The 26,632-nt window shown below is 39.2% G+C and overlaps 4 protein-coding genes and 1 long non-coding RNA gene across 6 annotated transcripts; 3 read left to right on the top strand and 2 right to left on the bottom strand.

Annotated features, from left to right (window-relative positions):
* The first annotated feature begins 1,227 nt into the window (after positions 1-1,227).
* Positions 1,228-8,039, top strand: ttc22 (tetratricopeptide repeat domain 22). The gene is made up of 9 exons (XM_022758647.1): positions 1,228-1,241; positions 1,353-1,651; positions 3,113-3,413; positions 3,899-3,954; positions 4,047-4,162; positions 4,742-4,860; positions 5,423-5,584; positions 5,832-5,984; positions 6,067-8,039. The coding sequence occupies exons 2-9, from the start codon at positions 1,389-1,391 to the stop codon at positions 6,601-6,603; spliced, it is 1,707 nt and encodes a 568-aa protein (XP_022614368.1). The 5' UTR covers positions 1,228-1,241; positions 1,353-1,388; the 3' UTR covers positions 6,604-8,039.
* Positions 8,040-9,502: 1,463 nt separating this feature from the next.
* On the top strand, positions 9,503-11,491 carry LOC111222396 (cornifelin homolog A-like). The gene is made up of 4 exons (XM_022746148.1): positions 9,503-9,566; positions 10,470-10,574; positions 10,695-10,882; positions 11,282-11,491. The coding sequence occupies exons 2-4, from the start codon at positions 10,508-10,510 to the stop codon at positions 11,405-11,407; spliced, it is 381 nt and encodes a 126-aa protein (XP_022601869.1). The 5' UTR covers positions 9,503-9,566; positions 10,470-10,507; the 3' UTR covers positions 11,408-11,491.
* Positions 11,492-12,721: 1,230 nt separating this feature from the next.
* Positions 12,722-15,397, top strand: LOC111222483. Its single transcript, XR_002665138.1, has 3 exons — positions 12,722-13,191; positions 14,007-14,043; positions 15,353-15,397. It is a non-coding gene; the product is annotated as an uncharacterized LOC111222483 (long non-coding RNA).
* Positions 15,398-16,057: 660 nt separating this feature from the next.
* ttc4 (tetratricopeptide repeat domain 4) lies at positions 16,058-22,062 on the bottom strand. The gene is made up of 10 exons (XM_022746036.1): positions 21,817-22,062; positions 21,533-21,650; positions 21,265-21,426; positions 21,031-21,108; positions 20,474-20,598; positions 20,235-20,321; positions 19,554-19,801; positions 18,871-18,955; positions 18,348-18,430; positions 16,058-18,003 (listed from the first exon to the last, which is right to left on the bottom strand). Exons 1-10 carry the CDS (start codon positions 21,925-21,927, stop codon positions 17,904-17,906), a joined length of 1,197 nt encoding a protein of 398 aa, XP_022601757.1. The 5' UTR covers positions 21,928-22,062; the 3' UTR covers positions 16,058-17,903.
* Positions 22,063-22,838: 776 nt separating this feature from the next.
* Positions 22,839-26,374, bottom strand: pars2 (prolyl-tRNA synthetase 2, mitochondrial). Of its 2 annotated transcripts, none has more exons than XM_022767930.1 (4): positions 26,235-26,374; positions 24,800-25,139; positions 24,415-24,660; positions 22,839-24,327 (listed from the first exon to the last, which is right to left on the bottom strand). In XM_022767930.1, the coding sequence occupies exons 2-4, from the start codon at positions 25,118-25,120 to the stop codon at positions 23,446-23,448; spliced, it is 1,449 nt and encodes a 482-aa protein (XP_022623651.1). In that variant the 5' UTR covers positions 25,121-25,139; positions 26,235-26,374; the 3' UTR covers positions 22,839-23,445. The 2 variants fall into 2 exon arrangements, with proteins under 2 accessions (XP_022623651.1, XP_022623737.1); XM_022768016.1 differs by having other exon boundaries at positions 24,800-25,136.
* Positions 26,375-26,632: the final 258 nt, after the last annotated feature.

Below are 26,632 nucleotides of genomic sequence, written 5' to 3'. Positions count from 1 at the left end.
TAAGCCTACTGTTGAACTCAATAGTATAATTCTATTACTACAGGTTTCTGTAAATGTTTCCTGATTTCTTCGCTGCCACCTACAGCTACTACTAAACCCAATCTGTCAGAGGAGGACTGATGTCTTTCAGTCTTCTCTCCCGAGGTCCCTTATGTGCTGAGGGTGAGTTTTTCCTCAGAGACCTCGCACTTGGTTGGGAGACACTTTTGATGCTGGCCTGTTAACCCTGATAAGACACTGAATGTGATATTAGGCTTACAACACTCAACACCTTCTTCCTTTTGTTCCACTGTCAGTCTGGTTTGTCATGACAGAAGATTACCCTCTGATGGAAGAGTTTAGGTTTGTATGCAAAAGCATTCAGAAACAAGAATGTGCTTATCACGTGTGTATCAGATGTTCTAAGATAGTATTGTGACTTGCAGGATAACAAGGATTCACAGTTATTGTTTGCTTCTGTTGAACTCTTTGCTGAGTATTTGCATATCTTCTCTAGGTGTTTACTCTCAGCTATTCTGTAAACAGCTTATCATACTGCTACATGTTTTTCTTTAATTAACCCATTCTTGTTATGTCTAAATTATTATTTTTTTTTTTTTTTGTGGAAATGAGAGGCAATTTAAAGGAGTAGCGTTAAGCAAGGTGAACGTCTGATTCAGTGTCCCTCAGTGTTTCCAGTGTCCCACCGAGCCTGATGGTTCACATTCTTGGGTTGGCTACAGCTGACACATGCAGGGGCAGAGGGGGCTTAAACAGCTGAAACATTCTCCAAAACAATGCTTCAAAACAATTTTTACAAAACTCAAGACGTAAAAAGATAAATAATAATAATAATATATCTGTCAGAATGGACTTTAAGGAATGTTAGTTGGTATTTCTGTTACAAAGCCAAATAATTAAAGAGGGAGAGAGAAAGAGCAAAGGAAGTGCAGCTCAGAAGCCTTGTTACTCTCCATTTTCAGGAAGACGATTGAATAGAAATGACTAGATTTTATGTATTTATGCATACCAACCAAGAATGGTGTGAATGAGAATCAAGAGGGGGATTTGATATAAAAAAAAAAAAAAGTGTACTGGAAAAAGAACAAACGTCTATCTACAGTTATTCGCTGTCTCCTCCTTACACTCCACTCCCTAGTTACTCCCGAGCATAACCTGTTCAACCAGTCTGCACCTGCTTGACAAGAGTGGGTGGGTTGATTATGTCAAAGTAGTTTGAACTGTAAGCTGAGGAGGAAAAGGTATTTTCTTATGTAGGATCTTCAGTTAAAAAATATACAGACGCGATCTCTTCTTTTTTTGTATTTGTTAAAGTTTCTTGTCTTTTTTTTTTTTTTTTTTTTTAATAACAGGTGGAAGAACAGGAGAAGCAGGAGGAGCAGGAGGCCATGGAAGCAGACAACACAGATGACATTGAGTCTCTCATGGAGGGCATGGACTTTATCCCCGGTCACTTCCACCTGGACCTCAACTTCAATTGTGATCCTGTTGGGCCTGCAAAGCTGCGACACAGGGACACTTTTCTAAAACAGGAGAGCCTGCGGGGAGAGTTAGAGGCCGAACCTGGATATCTACAGTACGCTGTCCGAAATCTCCTGGGTCTGCTGGCTTTTCACCTCGAACAGCTGGACGCAGCAGAGGAAATATTTAGGTGATGATATGCTGTTATCATTATTTTGAGACATTGTTGATGCATTTATAAGTCATTTTGACAAGTTGAAACTTGTGTTTTACCTATGCCTCTCCTTTGTAATCTTACGTAGAACCACCACACACTGAATGCCTACACAACACTACAGCACAGAAAACGTAATCTGATCTTCTACCAGCTATAGTAAAACATTACCACAATGTCATAAATTCACAGTAATATTACACAGTATAGTTGACGGATGGTAAATGACAGGCTGGGCCACATATGCAGCATGCTGTATAACTAACATACTGTTCATAAACCTGACTTGTTTGACTTTGTAAAAATAAAATGAACAAGTATCTTCAACAAATGTAGACATTGCTAACCTGGTTGTCTGCGTACACATACTGTTGTATACTACTCATCTGATGCCATTTCCATCAAGTGCAATTTCATCTTATTTATGCAACTTAGCTTCTGTTACTTCTATTATTATATATTATCAACGCTTCATATAGTAGTCATAAACTATACATAATGCTGTTTTCATTTTTTAGATCACTTCTTACATCTTCTTGTGCTTCTGTTTTATGCCTCCGCTCTGGTCACAGACATGGCTTGAGGCATTATGTTTTTGGGTTGTCCGTCCATCCATCTGTCCATCCGTCTGTCCATCCGTCTGTCCGCCCCATTCTCATAAATGTGATATCTCAGGAACGCCTTGAGGGAATTTCTTCAAATTTGGCACAAACATTCACTTGGACTCAAGGATGAACTAACTAGATTTTGGTCAGAGGTCAAAGGTCACTCTGACCTCACAAAACATGGTTTTGGCCATAGCTCAGGAATACTTTAGAACACTTCATCTTATCAGAGTAACACCGACGTCTGGATCGCTATGCTCAATGTCAATACTCTACTAAGTTAACTGTACCAGTTAAAAAGAGCTTACAGCCATGCTGGCAGCTCTGTGTGGCTGTACTTACTACTATGGCACAGTGGTGCGTCGAGCTAAACATCAGCATGCTAATATGCTCACATTGGCAATGCATTCAACATTTGTTAATTAGCACTATAAACAAAGTACAGCTGAGGCTGATGGGAATGTGATAGTTTTGCAAGTACTTGGTCTCATAGCAAAGAATTGGACATTGAATCACCAAAGTGATTTGTGTTCATCCTAAGGTGGACATGAATGTGTGACCAAATGGCACATATGGCAATCCATCTAGCATCTGTCTGACATTTCACTAAAAGCCAAAATCTTAACCTAATGGTCGCACAAACTTAAGGGTCAGGGGATCAACAAAGTCTGTAGGATTCATTCTCTGGTGACCATTAATGTGTTTACAAACTTTCATGGTAATCCATCCAGTAAAAATAAACAGATAGACAGACAGACAGGCAGACCAATATTTTTAAGTTACTTCCCGTGTTGAAGACTTTTATCTCTCTCTGTGTATTTTGGCCTTTCAGAAACATTTGTAAAGAAGACCCTGGGAACCTGAATGCCTGGGCCAACCTGGGCTATGTGTATGATAAGCTGCAGAGGGAGCTGGATGCAGCGGAGTGTGTGGAGAAGGTGTCCCACCTCATGGGTTTAGATGCTGGGGAGCCCTCTCAGGAAGAGAGCAGACTACTGGCGGCCCGGTGCCTGGCTGAACAGGCCTACGCTTATCCATATGATGTGGAGCTGGAGAGTGACGATGACCTGAGAGAGAGACTGACTAAAGCACTGATATTGTTCAACAGAGCCCTGGTCTATGGGGGACAACTGGTGAGAAGGAAACACACATGTAATGTAAAACCGAATATAAAGCTGTAAATGTCTCATTAACATGGAGAATGTGAATTAAAGGAGGAGCTCAAAAACAACAACTGGTTAGATGAGTCGATACACATCATTCTGTGATTCATGAGCTTTCAGGGATTTTATTGGTTGGCACTTCAATCATGCAGTGTTAGTCATCACTTTATCATTTAATTCGTTGCTCCATGACTCATCTTCCCCGAAAATTCTCGCTGAGGTTAGAGGATATGGCTAGGCTTTTTTAATATGAAACTTAACTCACAGTAACTTGGATATAAAATAAAAGTTCCCTCCAAATTAAGTCAATTTTGTGTTTATGGCCCTAAACCATAGCTAGGTGACTGACCTAGACAAGTGCAAAACTGCCCTCGTTTGAGGGTAAAAGCAAGTTCCTGTTATTCCTGCTCAGGAAATGTAATTTCATTCTTTATTAAAGACATAATGTCTTTCAGATACCAACAGAGGAAAGACGAAGTTGGTATTTTAAAATGGCAGCCATCTATATAAGGTACAAAACCGACCATCAAAAGATTTTGATAAATAACCACCGTGCCATTTAATGTTCTATGTTTACCAATTTATTCTCTCCCCGCCCTGCAGACTAGATGACATAGTAAAGAGCAAAGATGACTCTGAATACTCCAGACTCTCTCACTACAACAAGGGACTGAGGCTTCTCAAAGAAACGCTCAAATCGGAGAAAACACAACACAAAGGTAAACACAGTATGGTTCTGTATGTTTTATATCTGCTCTGTTGTAGCCTACATTTAGAGGCATTATGCAGAATATGCAACACAACTCTGCGGCACAAGCTGCAATAAAGCATTGTAAAATACTCTAGTACAAGTAACAGTCCATGACTCAAAAGATTACCTACGTAAAAAGTATTATCAGCAAAATGTACTCATGCAGAATGGCTCCTGTAAGAATTTAAACTATTATATTATTAGACAATTATTTATTTAATATTGCTGATGTATTAACATGTAAGCAGTATGCAAAGTATAGGCAAAGTAGCAGTGACAAAACGTCAGATAAATGAAGTGGAACTTGCATGATGGGAAATACTCAAGTGAAATACCTGAGCTATAATAGTAGTTATTCTGTTCACCACTGGATTTAGGTTTTGCAATCTATTGCATATGGACCATAGTTCATAGTTAATTTAACTACTGTCAGAAACTTCTTTTAGTAATAAAACTGGCAATGATGTTAAGGTATTATGGTAACCATTTCTTCAATCAGGAGACACCAACATATGCTTAAAGAAAACACTTGGATCTCTGTCCTCAGCTCTAGCCTGGTGTTATGTTGGCATCATGTTGGAGAGGAAGGAAGAGTTCACCACTGTACCCATGTCTATACATGACTGTGGATTCTCTGCCTCTGATCCGCTGTCCTGCTATGGAACTGTAAGTACACCCATACATTTAAATCTCTCCCCAAATAAGAGTCAAATTAGAAGAAATAATAACAAGCGAGGACTATTTTACCTAGAACTGCTCTAAATCTGAAAAGTTTTTTCCATTTGTTACAGTTGTGCCAACACACTTTCTTTCACTCCTGTAAATGCATATATGTTTATTTGATTAATTAATGTATTGTAGGCTACTTACAATAGAAACTTGAGGTTCTTTCACTGGTGATCACTTTTTCCTGTCATTAGGGAGAGCTAGTTTTATTTGACATTTTTTAATTGAATTTTCTTGTTACTGTACTATCATTAGTTATTTTTTTCTGATTTGTAAATACCATCATTCAAGTTTTGGTGGTCTGCTGTTGGTATTGGTAGAGTGTTTAGCAAACTTTCTAGCTAGCTGTGCAGCTACACACGGGGCAGAAGACTGAGTTTGATAGCTGATGAGATCTGTTTCCAGGACATTACCATAGGCTAACACTATATACTAAAAGATACAAACTAGAAACTAGACCTCTATATGCACCACCATAACATACAACTGTCTGTGTCTTCAGGCCATAAATATGGCCGGTGATGATGCATTCATCCTGAACCTTCTGGCCAAGGTCTTCTTTCTGCTGGGCAAATATGAGATGGCCACAGGGATCAGCAACATGGCTCTGAATGTGCTGCCAGATCCAGAGCTCAACTGGCAGGCTTACTGCACCCGCGCCAAGGTACTGCAGCTGTAGTACATCAAGTCAATGCCAAAGCAGAGCCTGCAAGCATGGCTGAAAGATGCACAGAAATCACATATTTGTACAATTAAATCTAATGTTTAAGCTGTTATGTGATAGAAATTGTTTATATCTATTTAGAAATGGTAACAATTATTTTTTTTATACTCCAAACAGCTGCATAAAATGAAAAAAATAAAATAACATAATATGTAAAATTATACTTTTATATTTGATTTCCTTTTAGATCAATATGATGCTCTACGTCAGGGACCTAGAGAAGGCAAAAAATGGTGAGGGTGGAATCCCAGACCGACAGAGGCTAACTGAGGCCAGAAAAGACCTGGACAAGGTTTCGACTGTACGTCCATGTCTGCGGACTCATCTGGAGATGGCACAGGTAAGGGCATAACGAGATAATGAGCAATATAAACAGATTTTGTACAGCAGCAGAGTTTTCAGTTCTATGTCTTCCTCTTTAGGTGTACTACTACATGGGTGTAGATGCGCTCCGGGAGAGCCTTTTGGTGGATGAAGCAGCAGTGAATAGTGCGTTAGTGAGTTTGTCCCATGCCTTACAGTTTGAGCTTGGTGACAGCTTGCCAGACCTCCATGTGCTCAGAGGACGCTGCCTCCTGCTGAAAGGTGAGGAGCAGAACGCCGCAGACTGCTTCAAACAGGCTGTGGAGTTGGAGAGGCAAGGCAGCACAGACACCACAGCCCTGCGCTGCCTCCTACAGGCCCTCCTGGCTGTGTTCATGCAGGGAGGCCCTGATCCCACTCCTGCCATCTCCCAGCTGGAGATGTGGGTGCAAAAGGCAGAGGAGAGGTACCCTAAGGACATTGTGAAGGCAGAGCTAAGGTGCCTTTACAGGACTAGCACAGAAGACGTCACAGAGTTATCCAAGGCTCTGATCCAGACAGGGAGGCTGGATCTAGTGAGGAGGCTACTGGAAACAGTGGTGCCTAAACAACTGGCAAAGAAGAGACAGATTGCAAGGTCTTACTCCTTCACATGAGGCAAATGACTTTAGTAGATATACTTCCTTCTTCCTGTTATTCATTAGGAGGGCAAGACTCGCTCAAAAACTCTGCACTGATGCCAGGCTGTTCATTGAGTGTGGGTCACAGAAGCCTCTGACAGCGCCTCTCCACATTAAGATATGTGTTGGGGCATATTTTTACAAAAAATAAATAAAATGAAATAGAGAAAAGTTACATACTGTAACTTTAACATATCTGGCTAGCTACGAAAAGTTGATACTGAACGAATCAGTAAAATGCTAACTGACAACGTATTTCTTTTAGTTACAACAAGCGGATATTGCATGAAGAACAAAACATGATAAAAATGATTTTGATGACGATTTGATGATCTGATGTTAAGTTGCAAAGAGCAGTGAATCTGAAAAACCATAAATGTAATTTACACATAATCAATTTGTTTTCTTTAACTTACCACTGAAAGAACAATAAAATGCCGTACGCTGACACACACACATTATTGTGATTTTTAAAACTGTCCGACTTTGAGACATTGCATTGAACATTATATACCAACCATGTGTTTAAATGGAAATATTTAGAGAATTCAAACAAACAAACAACACAGAAACCCACACAGCCACGCAGGGTCATTAGCTTTCAGTGTCTGAGCAGTAACTTTATGATGGATCTGTTCACAATATAAACACAAAATACATGTTTTTAATGAATGTGCAGCACAGTCACTTTTGTCCTGTTGGACGATGTCACTACACCACTGCACTGGATGTACTTACTATTTGGACAGTAAGTCATTTCATCTCTGCAATTACAAGCTCCAATGCATAGTGAGCTCTTAACACCTGCACACTGACACCTGATCCAGCTGTGATCCAGCTGTGCTGTTGTCACCAGAAACTGATTTTGGCTCAGATGACACGTTGGAGAAATGGATGCTGCATCTTTTCTGATCTGTGAGCGACTGGGACACGACGACAGTGAAGAAAATGGGGAGACATTCCATGATAATGAGAAGCATCCCTAGTTAAAAGATAAAGCAGTAAGAATAAGAGGATTATTTAAAAGCAGAATTAAGATTATTGTTTAATGACTGTCTTAAAGCCAACTCAGTCCAAGACAGCATTCAAATATGTCAGCATGTTCACCATGAGTTTTTGCCAATCATTATATCTGAATATTGATCAGCTGACATTCAGAGATAACACAAACTAATGTGATCAGCTATCAACACTTACACAGTAAACAATTAGTAAACTACTACTACCTTATGGTTTGTACTCAACTTTTCAGTGATTTGATAAATTTCAAAAGATCATTTTCATTCGGACATAAATCTGTTGTGAATAATTAGGAAGTCATTAATTGAACTAAAGTAAACTCACTTAGCTGAGGTTGTTGTTATGTTATATGTTGTAAAAAAAAAAATAGAAATTCACCAATAAGCAACATCTCTTCTGGATTTACTCTCTTAAACTCTAAGAAACGTTTGTCCTTGGTGTCTCTGATGAGAAAATACAAAAGAGACAGACACCATCTTCAGGCCGCTGCTGAGTCTGCATGAGCCAAAGGCTACTGGGTGTCATAGTTCCTTCAGCTATGACAAATGTGTGCAAACATTTTCATCTTTTCTTCTCATTAAAACCTTGATGACCAAATTACCAGCTGATGTGAATGACATTTTTCATTTCATCTAAACATTAGATTTGGGATGAAAATATCATGTTATAGTTAACGGCCAATTTAGCAGCTAAGGTTACTGACATTTTATCATGTTGCATTCACTTTAGAATCATTATGTTGTCTTCTCTTCACTTTACCTCACTACTTAGTTTTTAGCAGGCGATGCTGGCAGGTTAAGTAACTGTCACTGTTTCATTTCACATCAATATTAAATTAGTGATGGACAGAATTAGCAGCATACCTTTATACTGCTGTGGCTCCTTGTGGCTTTGCCCGGAAGCCCCCTGACCTCAGTGCGAAGTGTCATTGCAGCAGAGTGAAAGGATTCACTCTTTCATGACAACACAGAAAAACCAGGAAAAAACACACACATATGGGCCCCACAAACTATGTTGGATGAAATACATAAAACACTTTGATACGCAACAAAATCGGCATTGAGGGTGACGGAGAAGAAGCAAAATAAATGTAGGCCTCGGATAAATTATCACATAGTATTCACAAAATTATATTATCATTATAGTAATCACAAAACATTAAGATAAGCAGACTAACAAAACAACACTTGAGCAACTGTAAGCTACAAAAATGTAATAAAAGAGAGTCAACAGAGGGCGCTAAAGAAGTTTGTGAACTGAAGGTTGTGATAATGTTGACAAACCTGTCTGCATGCAAAATGGAATATTTATTGCTAAATGTCCTTTTAGCGGGAGGGAGTATTGTTGTCAAACATTAACTTGTCTGCCATCTCTTACAATGGCACTGCAGTTAGAGTAGTTATATATTGTTGGATGGAGATGAAATATCTTTTGTCATGCTACACTGAAACTACTGCCAAGGCTTGGGTCAATTTCTGCTTCTAAATATTTTTTTTTAACACATAAAATCCAAGCAGTGCCCACAATGGCATATCCTACAATCAAGATTTTAAAAGGATTGTGGGGAAAGGGGAATCGCAGAAGTCCTATTGAGAACAAGGTAGCCAGATGCAAGCTCAGAAAATAAAGATATATAAAAAAATTAATTATGTGTATCTTATGGGAATTTAGTGTTTGTGTGGATCTTGCATGCAACCTTTTTTGGCATAGTGTCCAACTGATTTGCTACACCTGCATTAAGCACTGACCACCCTATTGTTAATGTGTAGCCTGCTGTTCTCCCATCTCTTTGCACATACGATCAGGTTCTGCAGCATGCTTGTGGTTACTTTATCAACATGCATAAGATGCCACACCTCAAACAAAGCATGTTCTTTTACAGCTTTCCCAGGTCATAACAAGTTCCCCAGCTTGATCAGGTAAGAGTTTCAGTTTTTAACTTTTAAGTTTTAAAAGTGAAATGACAGCTTTATCTTACTGCTGTAGAAGTTAACGATAAGATCCAGCAAATTTGTAATATACATTAACAGACTAACCCTGCATGAAAATAGAGGCCAGAAATACAAAAAAAGATTGGGCGGTGGTGGCTGAGGAGGTAAAGTGGGTCGTACACTAATCAGAAGATGGGTGGTTTAATCTGCGGCTCCTCCAGCCCACATGTCAATACTGAACCCCAAATTGCCCATGATGTATCATGTGAGTGTGTATTTTTGTGCGCTTTATGCATAAAAAAGTGTTGTATGAGTCAATGGGTAAATGTGACCTGTAGTGTAAAGCACTTTGAGTGGTCAATAAGACTAGAAAGTGCTTTAAAGCTGCAGTCCAATTACAATCTACCAAAACTAACATTAGGTAGACAACACTGTTGTGATTCTAATGCTTATCTATACAAATTTACTAACGGAAGTTCACCAAGACAAATACAAACCCAAAGGCACAAAAAGTCTTATAGACACTTGCTGCTGTTGTGGTGATTTATGCTAGAGAACCATGAATGGGATATAAATGGGTGTAGTAGTGTATTTTACCAGTGTAGTAGTTGGCTGAAGGGTCTGTACCCTAATAAAGTCACTATACTGTTAAAGCAGGAAGTTAGCTTTTCATTAAGAGACAAACTTGTATTAGTAATTATCTTTAAGACATGACTGAATTTGATGTTCTATGAAATCAACAGCGTGTGAATTCTCATTAACATGCAAATTATGCAATGAGGTGCTGCAAAATCTAATCAGATCATTGACTATTAGGGATGAATGTGTTGTAAGTTTTCTGTGAAGTGCAAAAGGAACACAATTTTAAACAGGATTTGTGTGTGTTAACAGGTTCATCGTTTTCTATCTGTGGTAAAGTTCACTAAGCAATGGCAACATATCCCTTGACAAACTGGAAGACTGGCCTCTTTGACTGCTGTGACGACATAAACTCTTGTAAGAATGAACTCCACAACTAATTTCAAGTTATATTTTATATTACATTTTCGAATTCTTTTCCAGTCATATAAAGCAACTCAGATTGTAAGCCACTATATAACAACTCTTGTTTTTCAGGCTGCTATGGTTTCTGGTGCTGCCCTTGCCTTGCCTGCACAGTTTCAGGAAAGTTTGGAGAGAACCGTTGTCTCCCATTATGTGACATATGCAGCCCTGCCATAACATCAGCCTTTGGGTTACCTTGCTGTGCGCCCCCTGCTGCCTTGACTCTGAGGGTTGGCATTCGGCACAGATATGGTATCGAGGTACTGGAATAATAGAATTCCCATAGATAGATAGAATAGAAGAAAAATTGAAAGGATAGATTCCCATTTTTTCAGTTTTATCAAAAACTGATCCAGATATACCCATACGTGCCTCTGTAATTGTTCCTCCCTGTCCATACTGGCAGTGGAGAGCATCCCTCCATAAAGCAGTTTCAGTGGAAGTAATGGGGGACAAAATTCATGGTCATTGTTCTATGAAAAATATAATCAATATAAGGCGAATACAGACAAACCAAGTCAGGGTTGTTTCAAAAAAAAAATGTGGAGCTATCCCTTTAATTGTTCTCTGTAGACATTGAACCTTTCTGATTATTACTAAACATAACTGGACTTTAAATAATAACTGTGGAATATCATTTGTGCTTTGTTTTTCTGCAGGGTACTCTCTGTAAGGACATCACAACTTCCTGTTTCTGTATGTGGTGCTCCTGGTGCCAGATGCATCGTGAGTTAAAAGATCGCAAGAAAAACTCCCCTGTCGTCATCAACATCCAGCCCCAGTGATGATGGCTCCTGTGAACCCAGCCCATGGGGGCTTTGTGGGCCAGTCCGGTGTTGTCGTGGCTTTATACTGAGCTTTGCGGCTTCTCAGCGGCCTGTTCTGTCTTGTGAAGGAAATTGTATTTAGCTCAGATCAATTATCTGTGGTGTGACTATGTTGTGGTGATTCACTGTAATAGCTGATCATTATTTGACTAGGTGTGGGGCTGAGAGGGAGAATACATGATCAGTTCCTCTTGCATTAAAAACAGAAATGACTCATCTGCCTTAATAAAGGTGAGCCACTGTTGTAAACTGAGTTCAGAAGAAACAATTGCTCCTTTGAATGTGAAAGAGAGCATGAAAGAACAGTGTAAACACTGTTGACATGTATGTTGAAGAAATTACATCATAACATTGTGTGACTGGGTGTATCCGGTGGCTTTCTGAAGGATGACATTCTGTCTCTCTTTTTTGTGTGCTTTGTGATGGTACCTCTGCGGCACTCATGCTTCTCCCCTGAGAGGGATTACTTGGTGTCTAGTGCTTATGTGGCTGTTACAGATCAGAGTTTTCCTGTGTTTTTTAATCAGATGATTGATAAATTGTTTGAAAAAATAAACTGCAGATCTGTAAACAATGAAATGAATCACTGGTTGCAGCTCTAATGTGAAATACAGGCAACACAATACAATGCAACTCAATATTCACTTGAATTTTTACTTTGTTGATATGTGTAACTTGACTTTTTGCTATTTTTGACCACAATATATTTGAAATACAACAGTATCAAATAGCACAATGGTTGCAACTATTGATCATACCAAACCTAAAGATAATGACTTCACTAAAATCATCATAAGGATAAATTCATCATCACAACAGCTGCAGATTATTTTTCTATCATGTTACAGGTTATTATGATCTAGAAGGGCTTGAATTTTATTAAACCTGTATCAAGGCCCCGGGCCCTATCTTACACCCGGGGCAAAGCGCAACAAAAGTGTCTTTGCTATAAAAACAACGTGGGCGCTGGACGGGAAAATGACAACTGCGTCGGTCTGAAACTAGCTAAGTACGCTTCAGATGTTTAGAGAAGTCGAGTTTACATTATAGGCTCATTTATACATTAGAGTACAGCCCTCAGAAGGTCGTACTTTGTGAACATATTGTGTCATGTTGCATAACACTGCCATGCGTCATGGATGGCTCTTGGACATAAACGAGGCTCTGCAAAGGAGCTTTCTTTCTTACTACCTGGTAAATCCACCAGTGTTTCCCATTCATCACCCGGACTAACTTTGTCCCAGCAGTTTCATGGTGAACCGAACAGTTATTGACACTTCTCATGATATAGCGTATAAGATGTCTAACGTTGTGATTTGTGTTGTTGATGCGGTTGTAGAGCTGTGTGCTCAGCGCAACGATTCGCTCAGCCCTTCCCTCGCAGGACGCACAGAGCTGCTGCTTGCCTGTGCCACAAGTGGTGCGCACTGGACAGTCACAATATATAATCATCTCACCACAAATAGATTCTAATTCTGTGTGAAAACACTGAGCCATTTTAAGAGCAATCGGCGCTTGGCTTTTAAAGGGAATGAGTGATGGCACTCTGATTGATTTATTGGATATCACGCGCAAAACACTCCCAGGTATAAGAGCACAACCCCGTTGAACTATGCGCCTGGCACAGAGACCGTTTTTCCGCTGTTGACAGCAAAAGTGGATGTGGACACACCCTAAATACACTTGCGCCATGAGCTTTATATGCGTTTTGGACTGGTAAAGTAGAGCCCCCTGACTTTTATGTGAGTAGACGTTTTTAACATAAATTTTTTTTTATCTTTCTATTATACCATGTGAATATTAGAGGGTAACACGTTACTGCACAACACTCCTCCATCAATGATAACAAGAGACCCAGATATCCATGGTGAGACCATGTTGCTCCTGTAAACTGGCAGGAGAAGAGTTTTGTGTTCACAAGGTCTTAACTGTCATCAAATGTCAGAAACTAAGTCACACCGATGAAAACCTCCAAGCTTAAAGGATGTTCTTGTCGCAACCTGTTGACTTTATTGGTCAAGTTCTTGTCATCAGAAGTTAAATAGGGAAACACAACATGCATAGCTTTGTGAACGCCTGCTACAGTGTCTTTTCTGATACTATCACTTGGATGGACCCACAATCAAAAATTTTCTAACTTCCTGCACAGGAACTTTAAGGACCAGCATGCACCTGAGTGTGCCTATGGTTTTTTACCACAGCAAGAGAGGCAGCAGGAAACATGATCCCTTTACTTGCTTGTTTGGATGAATAAATCAAAAGGAAGATAAAATGGCTTTGTTTGGACAATGACTTCTTTTGACCTTTGTATTCTTTGGCCTTTTGATTGTTATGCTGGATTAAATTTGTTTGAAGGGCAAATAGCGACCACAAAAGACAAATATACTACAAAAAGTTCCGTAAAGTACGAATTACAAGATAATTGACTTTCTATTTTTAGAATGTACTTTTGATTTCAGTTCTCTCTGTAAAGAGATTCAGGTTTTGCAGCATTGTTTGTACTTGACATACCAACAGGTCACTCATATTCAAGGCATATCCTTTCATTCTTTCACAGCATCCCGAGGTTCCGAGAACGTGTGCAGTTAATTCAGGTAAGACTACTTACATCTTTATCCTAACAGTGAATGAAATCTGAGAGAAAACCTATGCTGACCACAGACCACATTTAGTGATTTTACAGCAGCTGTTGACAATATACATTAACCTCACCAGGAAAACAGGCATCCTGCTTTTTTCAAATTGTTACCACTGTTTTAGGAGCATACTATGTAACCTAGCGGCTAAGGGACTTACCAGTGTTAATGGAATATGCTTGTATGAGGATATAATTGGGATGAAGGGATTCTAACCATCCACTGTATAATGAATGCAGAAAACACAATCAAAAATATCAAAGTGATCGATCCAAAGAGGGAGAACTCATGATTCTGTTGCTCTTGGGGACACTTTCATTTTCTGTAGAGCTGTATCTAAAGGAATCTGGTTACCTGTCTGCAGTGGTGCAAATCTGGTGCACTACATTCTTATGGTTTATTATTTTGAGTCCTGTAAAATACAGTAACATTAATGTTTTTTATATTCTTTCAAAAATTAACTATAGTTTTAAAAAGACATAGTAACTCATGTTATTTCTCTGCTAGTTATGTGTGTGTTTGTTTGTTTGTTTGTTTGTTTGGTGAGTTTTGTGAAGAAAAATGCTACAAATCCTCACATTTGAGAAGCTGTAACCATTAAATATTTTGCAATTTTTTTCATGTAAATTGATGATTGCGAAATGATTTCCATTAATTTTCTGTCAACTGACAAATTGATTAATAGACTAATGGTTTAAGTTTTACTTGTATTTTACAGTTCTGTAATTTAATCTTTAACCAAACATAATGTTTTTCAGATCTTCATATGTTTAATCTGGAAAATCTTAATCCGTAGAGTAATTTGCAATTCTGGCTGTCAGATGAATGTAGTGAACCAGAAGCATAAGTAAGAAAATCAAGTACTTATTATCTGATATGTTGTAAGTCTGTGCCTGTAAGTCTTGCCTGTTATACTGCAGGTGTTAAAGTGTTGAGGCTAAACAAAGTGTATTAAATCAACACATGATTGCTGTGGGTGAAGGTCACAGCTAACAAGAAACTGTCAAACTGGAGGCTGTTGTAGTACTCTCATTTCCTGATAAATATCATCTCACCATTTTACACATAAACAGAAAAGAAAAAGCTGCAATCTAGTACAAAAATATATGCTTTTACATGGATTGAAATCAAGGCGGTGAAAGGTCTGGATCTCATGAGCCAGTTTTGCAAAAAAGGTGCTCCAAAGGTGTCACAAGATAAGAGCTTCCTGTTATGCTATCGATTTACCTGTTTCTGAGTTGCTGTTTTTTTTTAATACTCCATGTAGGTTCATTATTCACAGTCTGTGGCTGAAGTTCAACATACAATGGCAATATCAATACAGCAGACAGAATGGAACAGTGGACTCTGTGACTGCTTCGAGAGCATTAGTACTTGTAAGGATCAATACCACAAACTTGTCATTTCTGGATTAAATTCAATACCAAATCATTTGAGAGAGTTGGTCTCACTCTGTTGCTAAACCTCTGTGTGTCTTTTTTAGGCTGCTATGGTTTCTGGTGCTGCCCTTGCCTTGCCTGCACAGTTTCGGAAAGATTTGGAGAGAATCGCTGTCTCCCGTTATGTGACTTGTGCAGCCCTGCTGTGATGTCAGCCTGTGGGATACCTTTATTTGTTCCTCCTGCATCTGTGGCTCTACGGGCGTCCCTTAGAAACAGATACAATATCAAGGTATGATGCATGTAAAGCTGCACAGTGAATTTCACGTGACGCGTTGAGTAAAAGTGAGGTAATGTTGGATTTCAAACTTTACGTATTTCTATACTTTGGTCTCCGCAGGGTTCTATCTGCAAGGACATCATAGCTTCCTGCTTCTGTGTGTCGTGTGTCTGGTGTCAGATGCATCGTGAGCTAAAATATCGCAAGAAAAACACTATCACTGTCAATGTGCAGCCTGCTCCAGTGATGATGGCTCCTGTAAACACAGCTCCTGCTGTCGTTATTGGGCAACAACGGGTCATAATGACTTCATAATGACATTGGCGGCTTCTCATTGTACTGATTTGTCTTAAGACAGAATTTTTATTTAGCTCGGGTTCTGCTGCTGTTTCTAGCTGTGATGTAATCATTTTGAAATGTTTCCTGTAGCAACACAATATGCTGAATTCTTTTGTGTTTCTTAACAGTAATCACACACGAGACTAATTACAGTAATCAAACATATCAATGATTCTATAATATGATTAATTTTAGGTAATTATAGTAATTTCATCCCAGTTAAAATAAATAAAATAAATCTTACATTAAGAGTGCAAAATTTGGTGTCAATTCAATCAGACCAATACGAGTTCTCTTAAACATCCAATGGCATCATTGAAAAATGGTAAATCAAAACCACACACCAGGCCTCATTTGTGAGTTCTTATCCTAAATATAATACTTTTTTTGTTAGGCTTACTTGTACGAGTGTTTCAAGTCAGACACACCAAACTCTCTTGTCTCATTTCAACCTGACGAGTGACATCTTTTCATGAGGTGTGCCTTTATGAGATGTTATCATTTCTCAGTAAATTGTCAAGCCATGATGATGATGATGATGATGATGATGATGATGATGATGATGATGATGATGATGATGATGATGATTTTGTGAAGATAACATTAACTTTGCATCATGTTTGTGTTAGATATACATTTTATTTTAGTTCATTTTGGTGTTTTATATATAAGCTCAAAATTCATTCAGGTTAAAGCATTATGATTTCAGGTCAAAGTGAGAGGTTTTCCCACTGATGGCAAAGACAAACTGTATGTGACTGGTACAACAAATCTAAACCGCTCTTGAATTTTGGTCATACCTAAGAGAAAAGTCAAAGTATAAGGAAACTAAAGGAAATCACTAACGTGTCGTTCTTTTGTTTGGCCCAATTTCTTTTTTACGACTATGTAAAATGCCTGTGTATTACAGGCAAGTCTGATGATGGCAGGTGAACCCTCTTTCTGGGGTAAACCGAACATACTTGGTTTGTCACAAAACGACACGACTTGGCAAGAGCATCTTATTGATTAGTTTATGAAATTACACTGACAACACAGACCTTGACACAAACATAGCTTTAGGCAGCTTATGCCATGCTGGGTGGTTTATTGTAATGAACTGTAGCATATCACCAGTACAGGAAACCACACTGACCTGACCAAGCTAGAAAAGCTGCTTTCTGAACACTGACTGCGGCATCAAATACTGAAAGAGACGCGCATTAGTCATCGGTATGGTATGTTAAGTATCATTACTCATTATTCCTGGTAGAAGTCACAAAACTTCCTTGTCAAAAAGCAAAAAGTAGTCACACCTCTCACTTTCACTTTCCACTCAGTCCTTTGTAAACCATGTCTGAGGAAATTCATTTAAATATTAAATCCAAATTATAACAAAGATGAATTTAAGATTAAGTTGCTTTTCTTGTTGACCAACTCTGAGATATGTAGCACCAGACTAAGGGACAAACTGCACTGTTTAGGAAGAGATTCACTAGTATTTTAAATGTCAAAACATTTTTTTGATGTTTACTTACAAGCACTTAAATCACTTGTTTATGTTGATTAATATTATTGAGATCCTGAATAAATTGCATTGTTTTCAGATGAGTTTTATCTCTGAACAGACGCAAAGAACCCACATGGATAACTTTTGAAGAACCCATTTATTTTGCATTCATTTTGTTGTCATACTGTGTGCCAAGCTCTTGGGCACAGGATAAATATTTGCCCTGGCGTCTTTTTCAAAGACAAAGTCAGTCTTTAGGGGTAGAAATGAGAATCATGTATTATGTATTAAAAGTCCAAGATTTGAAGGCCGTCGTTTTTTGTTTTTTTTTTTACAATCCTTGTATTTTTTTTCCTGTTAAAAACTGCTTCCTGAAAGCTGAGCCATTTACCAGAACAATGAAGCTGGGGCTGCCTGCCTTAACAAAACACCTGTAATCAGAACAAAACAGACAGCAAATCAACATTAAGAGTGTGATGTAAGCGAATGTACCGAAGCTGTGACACAAAGACACAATTACAGATAATACAAGGAACAGACTGACTACTTAGTCTAAATAACAACATGGCCACCTTTTTAAACTCAGGCATCACTAAAAGACCAATTTGGGTTTTAATAATAACTACAATAATCAAGATATTGCTTTGCTTTAATACCCAAAATTGGGTATTGGACAGCTGCCAGCTAATTAAAATTAAGCACTCATAGTGGCCATGGTATCAATGAAAATGAAAACACACTTTATGGAAACACGTCTTTATCTCAATGGGTTTACCTTTTATGCTGCAGCACTTTTAAAAGTGGCGTCTCTGGGTTTACTTGGTAGAGTGTCTCCTTCTCTTCATCCTCAAAGTAGAGCTAGCAAGTGAGGAAAGTTCAAATGTGGTTAATTAGGAAATAAATAAATAAGATATTTTAAAAAACGCTCAAAAATGGCTCAAATATTATTTGACATAACTTCACTGTTTTTGGTAATGTAATATAATCCTTGTTTGACAGTTTTACTCTTGACTATTTATTATTTGTAATTATCAGAAACCAGTAGCTGAATTGTTTATCTACATAATATAAAAGATAACTGTAACTGAATTTACTGATTAATGTATTCAGTTCATCAGAATCAGAAATAATGTAGTCCTGCTATGGTTTGTGAGAAAAAATAAGTTTATGAATGCACAGGAAAACAACAATGAATTATTCCTGACATTTCTCATGGTAACAAGCCACAAGGAAAACATTTAAAAAAAAATTATATTCTGTGTGTGACAGAACTACTCAATGATGCTAAACATACAAACCTGCAGATTTTGTGGGTGGTATTTTCGGTCTGAGTCCCAAGGTGGGAGTTCTTCTCCAAACATGACTGCCAGGTGGTCCACGAAACTGGACAAGTCAAGACAAATGGAAAGATACATGACTCATTTTCTGTGATTTAATAAAAATAAACTCCTCACTTATTAATGTTGTATTTAAACAAGTATTTTATAGAAAATTTCTTTTATTCCTGTATTAAGGATATTAAACTAAGGATTTCTAAGCATTAAGGAAAGGCTATGTAACTTTTTCTTAAACAGAGATCCCTGTGGCCACACATTTTACCAGTTCAGTCTTCCTCCCGTGCATCTGTGTGTGTGTGTGTGTGTGTGTGTGTGCTCTGTAAGTGCATGTGATGACATTGCTTCCTGAAGTTGTGTGTGTCCTCTCTGAACAGAGAGACAAACTCAGCTGGCAGTGTAGAAGGATTAAAACGGGTTTTTATAGCGGGTTTACCCATGTTTTTAAAATAAAACTAAAACTAATAAAACTTATTAGCTTATACCCGCTAATTTTGATGTAAAAAAGGTATGTGTTATCATCACTAACAATTCCTACAGAAAACTCAGGTAAATCTTGTTTATGTAAAAAGCAGAGAAACACTCCCTATCAAAACACATCATCAAAACACAGTCTAGACTAGAAAAACAGAACAAGCGGAGCTTACCAGTTGCTCTCACAGAAAGCCGAGATGAAATCACTCTGTTGGTGTTCAGGATACAGGAAGAGAACAGGCCAGTGCAGAGAGCCCTGCTCGTCCAAGAAGACTCGAGCCCCTGTGGCCTCCTGGGAGCTGAGGCCGTCCAGGCTCAGCTGTGAAATCACTGCAGAGGAGCCTTCATCCTCATCCTCATCCTCATTGTCTGATCCACACTGACGAGGCTTTGCAGGCTGAAGAAGCTTGATACCTCGTTCCTGTGTAAAGCACACAAAAATGTGTAACCCTGATAATCACTACAGAAAAACAGGCCCAGGCTCTGCAGTCAGGTCCTACACCGTGATTACATAGAGACAGAATTAGTGTCAGATTTGACTTAGTGTTTCAGGTATCATTATTTTCAAATACAAATGTCCTGAATGAATTATACTGCTTGCTTATGATCACTCCTTGTGTGTTATTATGGCAATCAACATGTAATCATCAAAGTTTGGTTCTGAGCCATTCTACTTAGTGGGGAAATAGACTGTAAAGACTTGGCTGAATAGGTGCCTCTGTTATTTTTACTCATTGCAATGTTTTTTTGTAAATAATTCACATTCTTGTAGTTAGTAGAAGTAGGAGCGAAAGGGTTAACAAAGATCAAGATTAGAGTTGTATTTCCCTCTCAGTTTGAAATAGGATGCCTACCTTTATAGCAGCCAGAAGAGCTTCTTTCTCACCGTGCAACTTTTTTTCTTTGGCCTTGGCTTTCCTGGCATCTCTCTCTGCAGCTCTCTAAGGAACGAAACATTAACGGGGTTTAGTTTGTGCATGTCTGAAATTAGTGTTAAAATAATACAGAAAATAATACACATTGCCCACAATGCAATACACCCTCCCTTTAAAGCCTTCAGCTCAAAGTCAGGTGAACTCAGTAGTGACTGTACCTTGTGTTTATCTGCAGCAGCTCTGAGCTCCTGCAGTTTCTTGTCGGTGGGATGTACTTTAAGGCCTTCATCACACCACTGGATGGCCTCTGAGAAGTTACGCAGCTCTATACAACACTGGGCTCCTGCATAAACACATGCAATGTATTTACATTCACATATTTAAACATGGTTATACTCTTACATTATTGTATGATTGCTATGCAGTGTGAGAGGAGTGACTAATATGGCTAAATTCCTCTGTCGTGGTATAACTTTATACTATATAACTTTATAAAACTCCATTGATACATATTGCACTAAGAAAGAATGAGTTATAAATCTCAACTGACATGGAGAAAAGTTCAGTGCTCAGAAACCAGCAATTCTAACATAGAAAAATTCAATATTGACATAAAACAAAATAAAAGTTCTCAGTGACACCACAACGATCTAATTCACCCAAAGACACTAAAAAGACAACTGCAACGATATAAATGAAACATTGCCATTGTTATGTACATGGTGGAGACTATTACAGATGAAAAATCTGTATGTACTGTATGTATGATACACACCTCTGATCAAGGCTTTGAGGTGATCTGGTTTGATCTTCCTTGCTGCCGCAGCATCGTTCAGTGCAGAGCGCATGTTACCTGTGTCAAATTAAGCAAGACACATAGGCTTTGTTTTTTACATGGAAAATAAATGTCAATTTTAGTGAGCAATATGTATAACAATCCACATCCCTGGTGCTAGCAATGCATGTATGTCCTATAAATCTGTATGGCATGTAAATAAGAAATCCCAACCCAGATAAAAGTGTGCTGCAGCCCGGTTGGTGAGAAGAACAGTGCTGAGCTCCTGGTCTTCATATTTCTTCTTCAGACCTGCTGTGTAGGACAGTATGGCCTTTTGGTAGTTCTTCTCTTTGAAAAACGCATTCCCCTCATTTTTCAGGCTCTGTGCTTGCTCTGGAGGAGGAATAAATTCAATCATTAACAGTTTCTAAAATTTAGAGAGACGACACCCAACAGGCGTTTCGTAAGCGGAAGGAGCTTAAAGCTGTGGTCTGCTTACCCTCCGGGGGCCTGTCTTCATCGTGGATAATGGCCTGGAGACAAGCTAGCTCGGGGTATTTTTGTGGGTCAATCTCTTCGGGTGCTGTTTTCATGAACATGGGTATTTTATTAAACTCCTGGGTGAGACAGAAACAGAGAAGTCACTGTGGATGAACAGAAACGTTGCCTCTTAGCTCAATGGCTAATGACAACAACGACATGGAGGTTGTAACATCTCATTTAACATAGAAATAACTTTCTGGCTAACATTGACAGCCGATAGTTTCTACTTATCAACGTTACCTCTTCCCAGCCGTCTTCACTGAAGCCATGTTTATATCTCTGGGTCTTGAATTTGTCCATAAATTCGTCCATGCCGTCATCGCTGTCACTTTGCAACGCTGAAGACGCCATTTTCTGTTGTTTGCCCTTTTTTGTCTTAAATAAAGTACGACAGGTTTCCGGCTCTAACACATTACATGTAACAACGTTTCTTATTATACAAGTTACCCAGGTCCTTGTTTACGCGTGTGCACAACCGGTGCTACACAGATAACTATCCGTGCAGAAACAGCGTACTGTTACACTGGTTCCACTTCCTTCAGGACCAGAGAGAATGACTATAAAATATTGTGTTTAAACCGAGAGGGAGGAAAAATAACTGAATACGTTTACCATAGTATGGTTAAGTACAATTTAAAGGCAAGCGTAATAACTATAGATACTAGACTGGTTCGCATGTAGGATCTTTCTGTACAAAACGTGTAATTAATTCAAGAAATATGATGACTTGTTACAGATTCAACTGCTCAACAGAATATAGCGTAGTTGAAATTAACTGACCGGCAACATTTATGAATAAGGATACAAATTTAAAACGTGACAAACATAATGAGCTGAGCTCTTTAAATTTCAATGATTGTAAATACGCAAAAGTCTGAATACGGGACTTTTTCTTACAATGTCGCATTTTCATATCGAAGTGTCAGAACATTTGTCCCCGGCTGGAGCTGTCCCCATTTTTAACTGTGAACTGTGAATCCGGTTGTATATAAATACAGTCTATGAGGCCGGTAGTATATTGTGACATCACATTTGGATGTTGTCGGTCCAGCAAGCGATGAAGGCTAACTTGGGCTGCCTCTGTAACTTGTTTTACAAATAGTAGATGGGAAATCTGTAAGAAAAAAATTCAGTCAGAATATTTTTTTTTCTTTTTTGCTTTAAACCCATTAGGAAGAGTAGAGAAGACTGTATAGGAAGAGAGTGAAGCAGATAGAGGATGAAAGAAATTAATACAGAGCCTGCCAATTTATTATTTTAAACAATAAAATACAAAATGAGGCAAGCAACAAGAATCTGTTAACCAAGCTATAAGGGTAACCTGAGTATATCGTCTAACAGTGTGGTAATTTAGTTTTTGCTTTTCCTTGACCTCCATGATATGATTGTATTTACAGCATTTACCAAATACCAGCATTGAGTTGTATTATGGCAGCATTTCTATGTTACACATGCAAATGCATATTAAAACACAATATCAAATGGTCATCATTTCGGTTCACATCTGTGGGTTTATGTTTTTATTGGTATGGGAACATGAAAGGCCACAAAACCATAAAACTGTGACATTCTTACATCACAGAAACAGAGCGTAATTCCATATCCTAAGGTCCATTACAAAGCTTTTGTTGTGACAGTAAGTTAATTCCAATCAGCAATGCCAACAAGTTTGTAAATTCTGGTTTTAAAACTTTGTAAACCAAAATACAGAACCAGGAAAAAGCCTTCCAGTCCCCTTACTGACACAAGACAAAACTTTAAAATAACATACAAGGCTTTTATCCTCCCACCACCTCACTGATAGAATCACACATATTTTACTTGCTTACAGACGAGCACTTATTTCCACATTCAGAGTTGTGTTGCAATTCATACAGTTTCCACTCTTCCCAGTAGATCCAACAGTCCATCTTGACCGAGAAACATCGTTTCACCTGTCTGCTGACAGATCACCTCAAACCTGGGTGTTTCCTCTAAAGCGCCCTGCCCTACTACAATAACATATGGGTAGCCCAGTCTGCTGGCGTCCTTCAGTCTCTTTCCAATGGTCATCTGTGTACGGTCATCAAGAACCACTTCACCTCTCAAACCAGGCAGAGCCTCTCCCAAAGTGTGAACCAGGTTGTCAGCTAAGACTGCCACCTCATCCATTTTACTGCCCTTCTTTGGCGGTAAAACACAAACCTGGTAGGGGGCGAGAAGCCCTGGCCAGCGGATGCCCTCCTCTGTTGACATCACCTCAATGGCTGCAGCAAGAATACGGGTTACTCCAAGACCATAGCAGCCCATTTCAGCAACACTAGGCTTGTTCTGAGCATTACTGAAGGTGGCATTGAATACTTGAGAGTACTTTTTCCCCAGGTAAAAGGTGTGGCCGACCTCTATGCCCCTCGACTCTACCAGTGTGCCTGTCTTACACTGTGGGCAGTCAGTTCTGTCTGATGACATGGTCTCTACATTAGCAGAGAAGGAGCAGTCCCCACAGACCAGAAGCCGGTCCTCACCGATGTCAGCTGGCAGCTGGAACTCATGGGAGAGTTTACCTCCGATATTTCCTGTATCTGCCTGCACCTGAACGCAACGCAGGCCCAGCCGGGCAAAGAGCCGAGTGTATGCTTGGCACACAGATTCATAGGTCTGATAAGCTGCTTCCTCACTCACATCAAATGAGTACATGTCCTTCATGTAGAACTCCCTCCCTCGAAGAAGACCAAACCTCGGCTTCGGTTCATCCCTGAATTTGCGGGTAATCTGTTTTATACAAAATAAACCTTGATGTAAAACTGCAGCTTACTTCCAACAAACACACTAGTGATAACAACGGGGCTGAACGCTTACCTGATAGAGAAGCAGAGGGAGCTGTTTGTAGGAGAGGTGTGCCTGGTGAGCAACCAGAGTTGTCACTGCCTCCTCATGTGTGGGACCCAAACAGTAGTCGACTCCGTGGCGGTCTTTCAGACGGAGCAGCTCCTTTCCCATCAAGTCCCAGCGCTCGCTGGTCTTCCAGAGATCAGCCGAGCACAAACTGGGCATGTCCAGCTTCTGCCCACCGATCCCGTGCATCTCTTGGTCAATCACTCTCACCTTTTGATTAAGGACAGCAGCTATTACATTTTATGGAACAAAAATGAGACCATATACACTGTCTTTGTGGACATGGCACCACAAGATGACCCTCCTTGACCTTTATCATTCCTATGCCAAAATAAACATGTTGCCTCACCAGCTTCTCCATGGAGCGGACAGTGGCAGGAAGGTAGTAGTAACACCCTGGGTTGGATGGATGGATGAGCCCAGCCTGCTGCATGAGCCTCTGACTCTTACAGGTCATCTCTCCTTGTCGGCTCTCCTGCCCCACATCGCGCAGGCTTGTCGGCTGGTAGATACGTGACACCAGGAGTGTGGGTCTGATATGTCTGGAATGAGTGGAGGCAGGAACGGCGGTGTGCTCAGCACAGCCTGAATGGTTCCTCTTTGAAAGAATTAGAGTTCTGCGGAGGCGCTGGAGGACTCTCGGCCAAACCTGATGCATGACAGGCTCCATGGTAGATCCAGATGTACTGCTGTTTCGCAGAATAGATGAAACAAGAGCTGAGCTGAAATATTTAGTTGAATCAACAATTTTCATATTTTACCCCTACCTCATTGATATAAATGGGGTGGACAAAATATTAGAAACACCCATCAATACAATACAACACAATTCAACGGCACCACTAACTATGTCCTCCAAAATAACCACACAGTTGAATCAACACCTCTCTAAAACACTTACAATAAAAACTGAACATTACAACCCTCACGAAGGGAAGATTTAGCTTAAGTGTCCTCAATAAACTGGACAATGAATGTAGATATCCTTGAATCTGGACTGTTTGTCAAATAAGACAAGTATTTTGAAGACATAATTTTCAACTGAGGGAAAACGAGATGGGCATTTTTCACTTTCATCAGACTTCTTATAAACTAAACAATTATTCAATTACTCACAAAAATAACTGGCAATTTAATCAATAATGAAAATAATGCATTGTTGCAGTCCTAAAATCACTGCTGCAAAGTAAGTTGACTACTTTACTTAGGTACTTTACTTAAACACAAATATGAGGTACTTTACTTATGTTTTTCCATTTAACGCAATTCTATAAACAACATGGTGAACTAGGACATTTTGCATTATGATTATTTTAAGTTTTATCCTTATGTGCTTGTGATATCACTAATACACTATTATATAAATATGATTTTAAATCCTTTATATATATGATGGAGTATTTTTATATGCAGATATAACTACTGCTTTTACTTAAGTGAAAAATCTGAACGATTCTCTTACCACAGTGACAAATGCATTTTATCTGCAGGAATTGCTGACTTATAGGAACCTACAGTAAATTGTAGTCCCAGCATGCAACTACAGAACAAGTGAAGCCAAGGTCGTCACAACTCAGTCGCTTCCTGCAGGTATCAGTTTAGTCGTTTGAACTATCCACAGATGTATTAAATGAAAGCAGTGGATTCAGAAAATGTGCACATGACTGACAATTCAGAGATGCATGTTAGCAAAGCCTGCCCTGATTCACTTTATATAGCTAAGGCTCGCTTCCTCAGTTAGCAAGCTACAACGTACGTACGTACGCAGAACCTGGGAGACTCACCTTAAAGTCGATAACTGGTGTCTGTTGTTCCGAGGTGGTTATCTGAGTAACTGAACAAATAGTGACATGTCTATAAAGTTGACAAGCTGCAAAACATCCAAGGTCCCTCCCTGGTCCCTACACCATGTTGCAGTCTTCCTCCGCCGCGCAGGGACACTCGTAGCTTTTAGGTCACAGCGCCACCTGCAGGACTGGAGGAGTCGGTTACGCTGTTGACTCATAACCTCTTCTTATAACCCATATTTGTTGACATTTTGGAAAATGAAGAACACCGAATTCGCTATTAAAAGTTCCTATTTGCTATGAACCAGTGGATGACAACTATCAATATAATATGTTGATATTGTAGAAAACCTAAAACCCCGATAATTCTCAGGTAAGTTATGGAGTCAGTGCCT

The sequence above is a fragment of the Seriola dumerili genome, unplaced genomic scaffold, assembly GCF_002260705.1.
Source record: "Seriola dumerili isolate Sdu_G_001 unplaced genomic scaffold, Sdu_1.0 BDQW01000002.1, whole genome shotgun sequence".
Classification (NCBI taxonomy): Eukaryota; Metazoa; Chordata; class Actinopteri; order Carangiformes; family Carangidae; genus Seriola; species Seriola dumerili.
The sequence above is the reverse complement of the archived record's forward strand: the minus strand, read 5'-3'. Positions and strand labels throughout refer to the sequence as shown.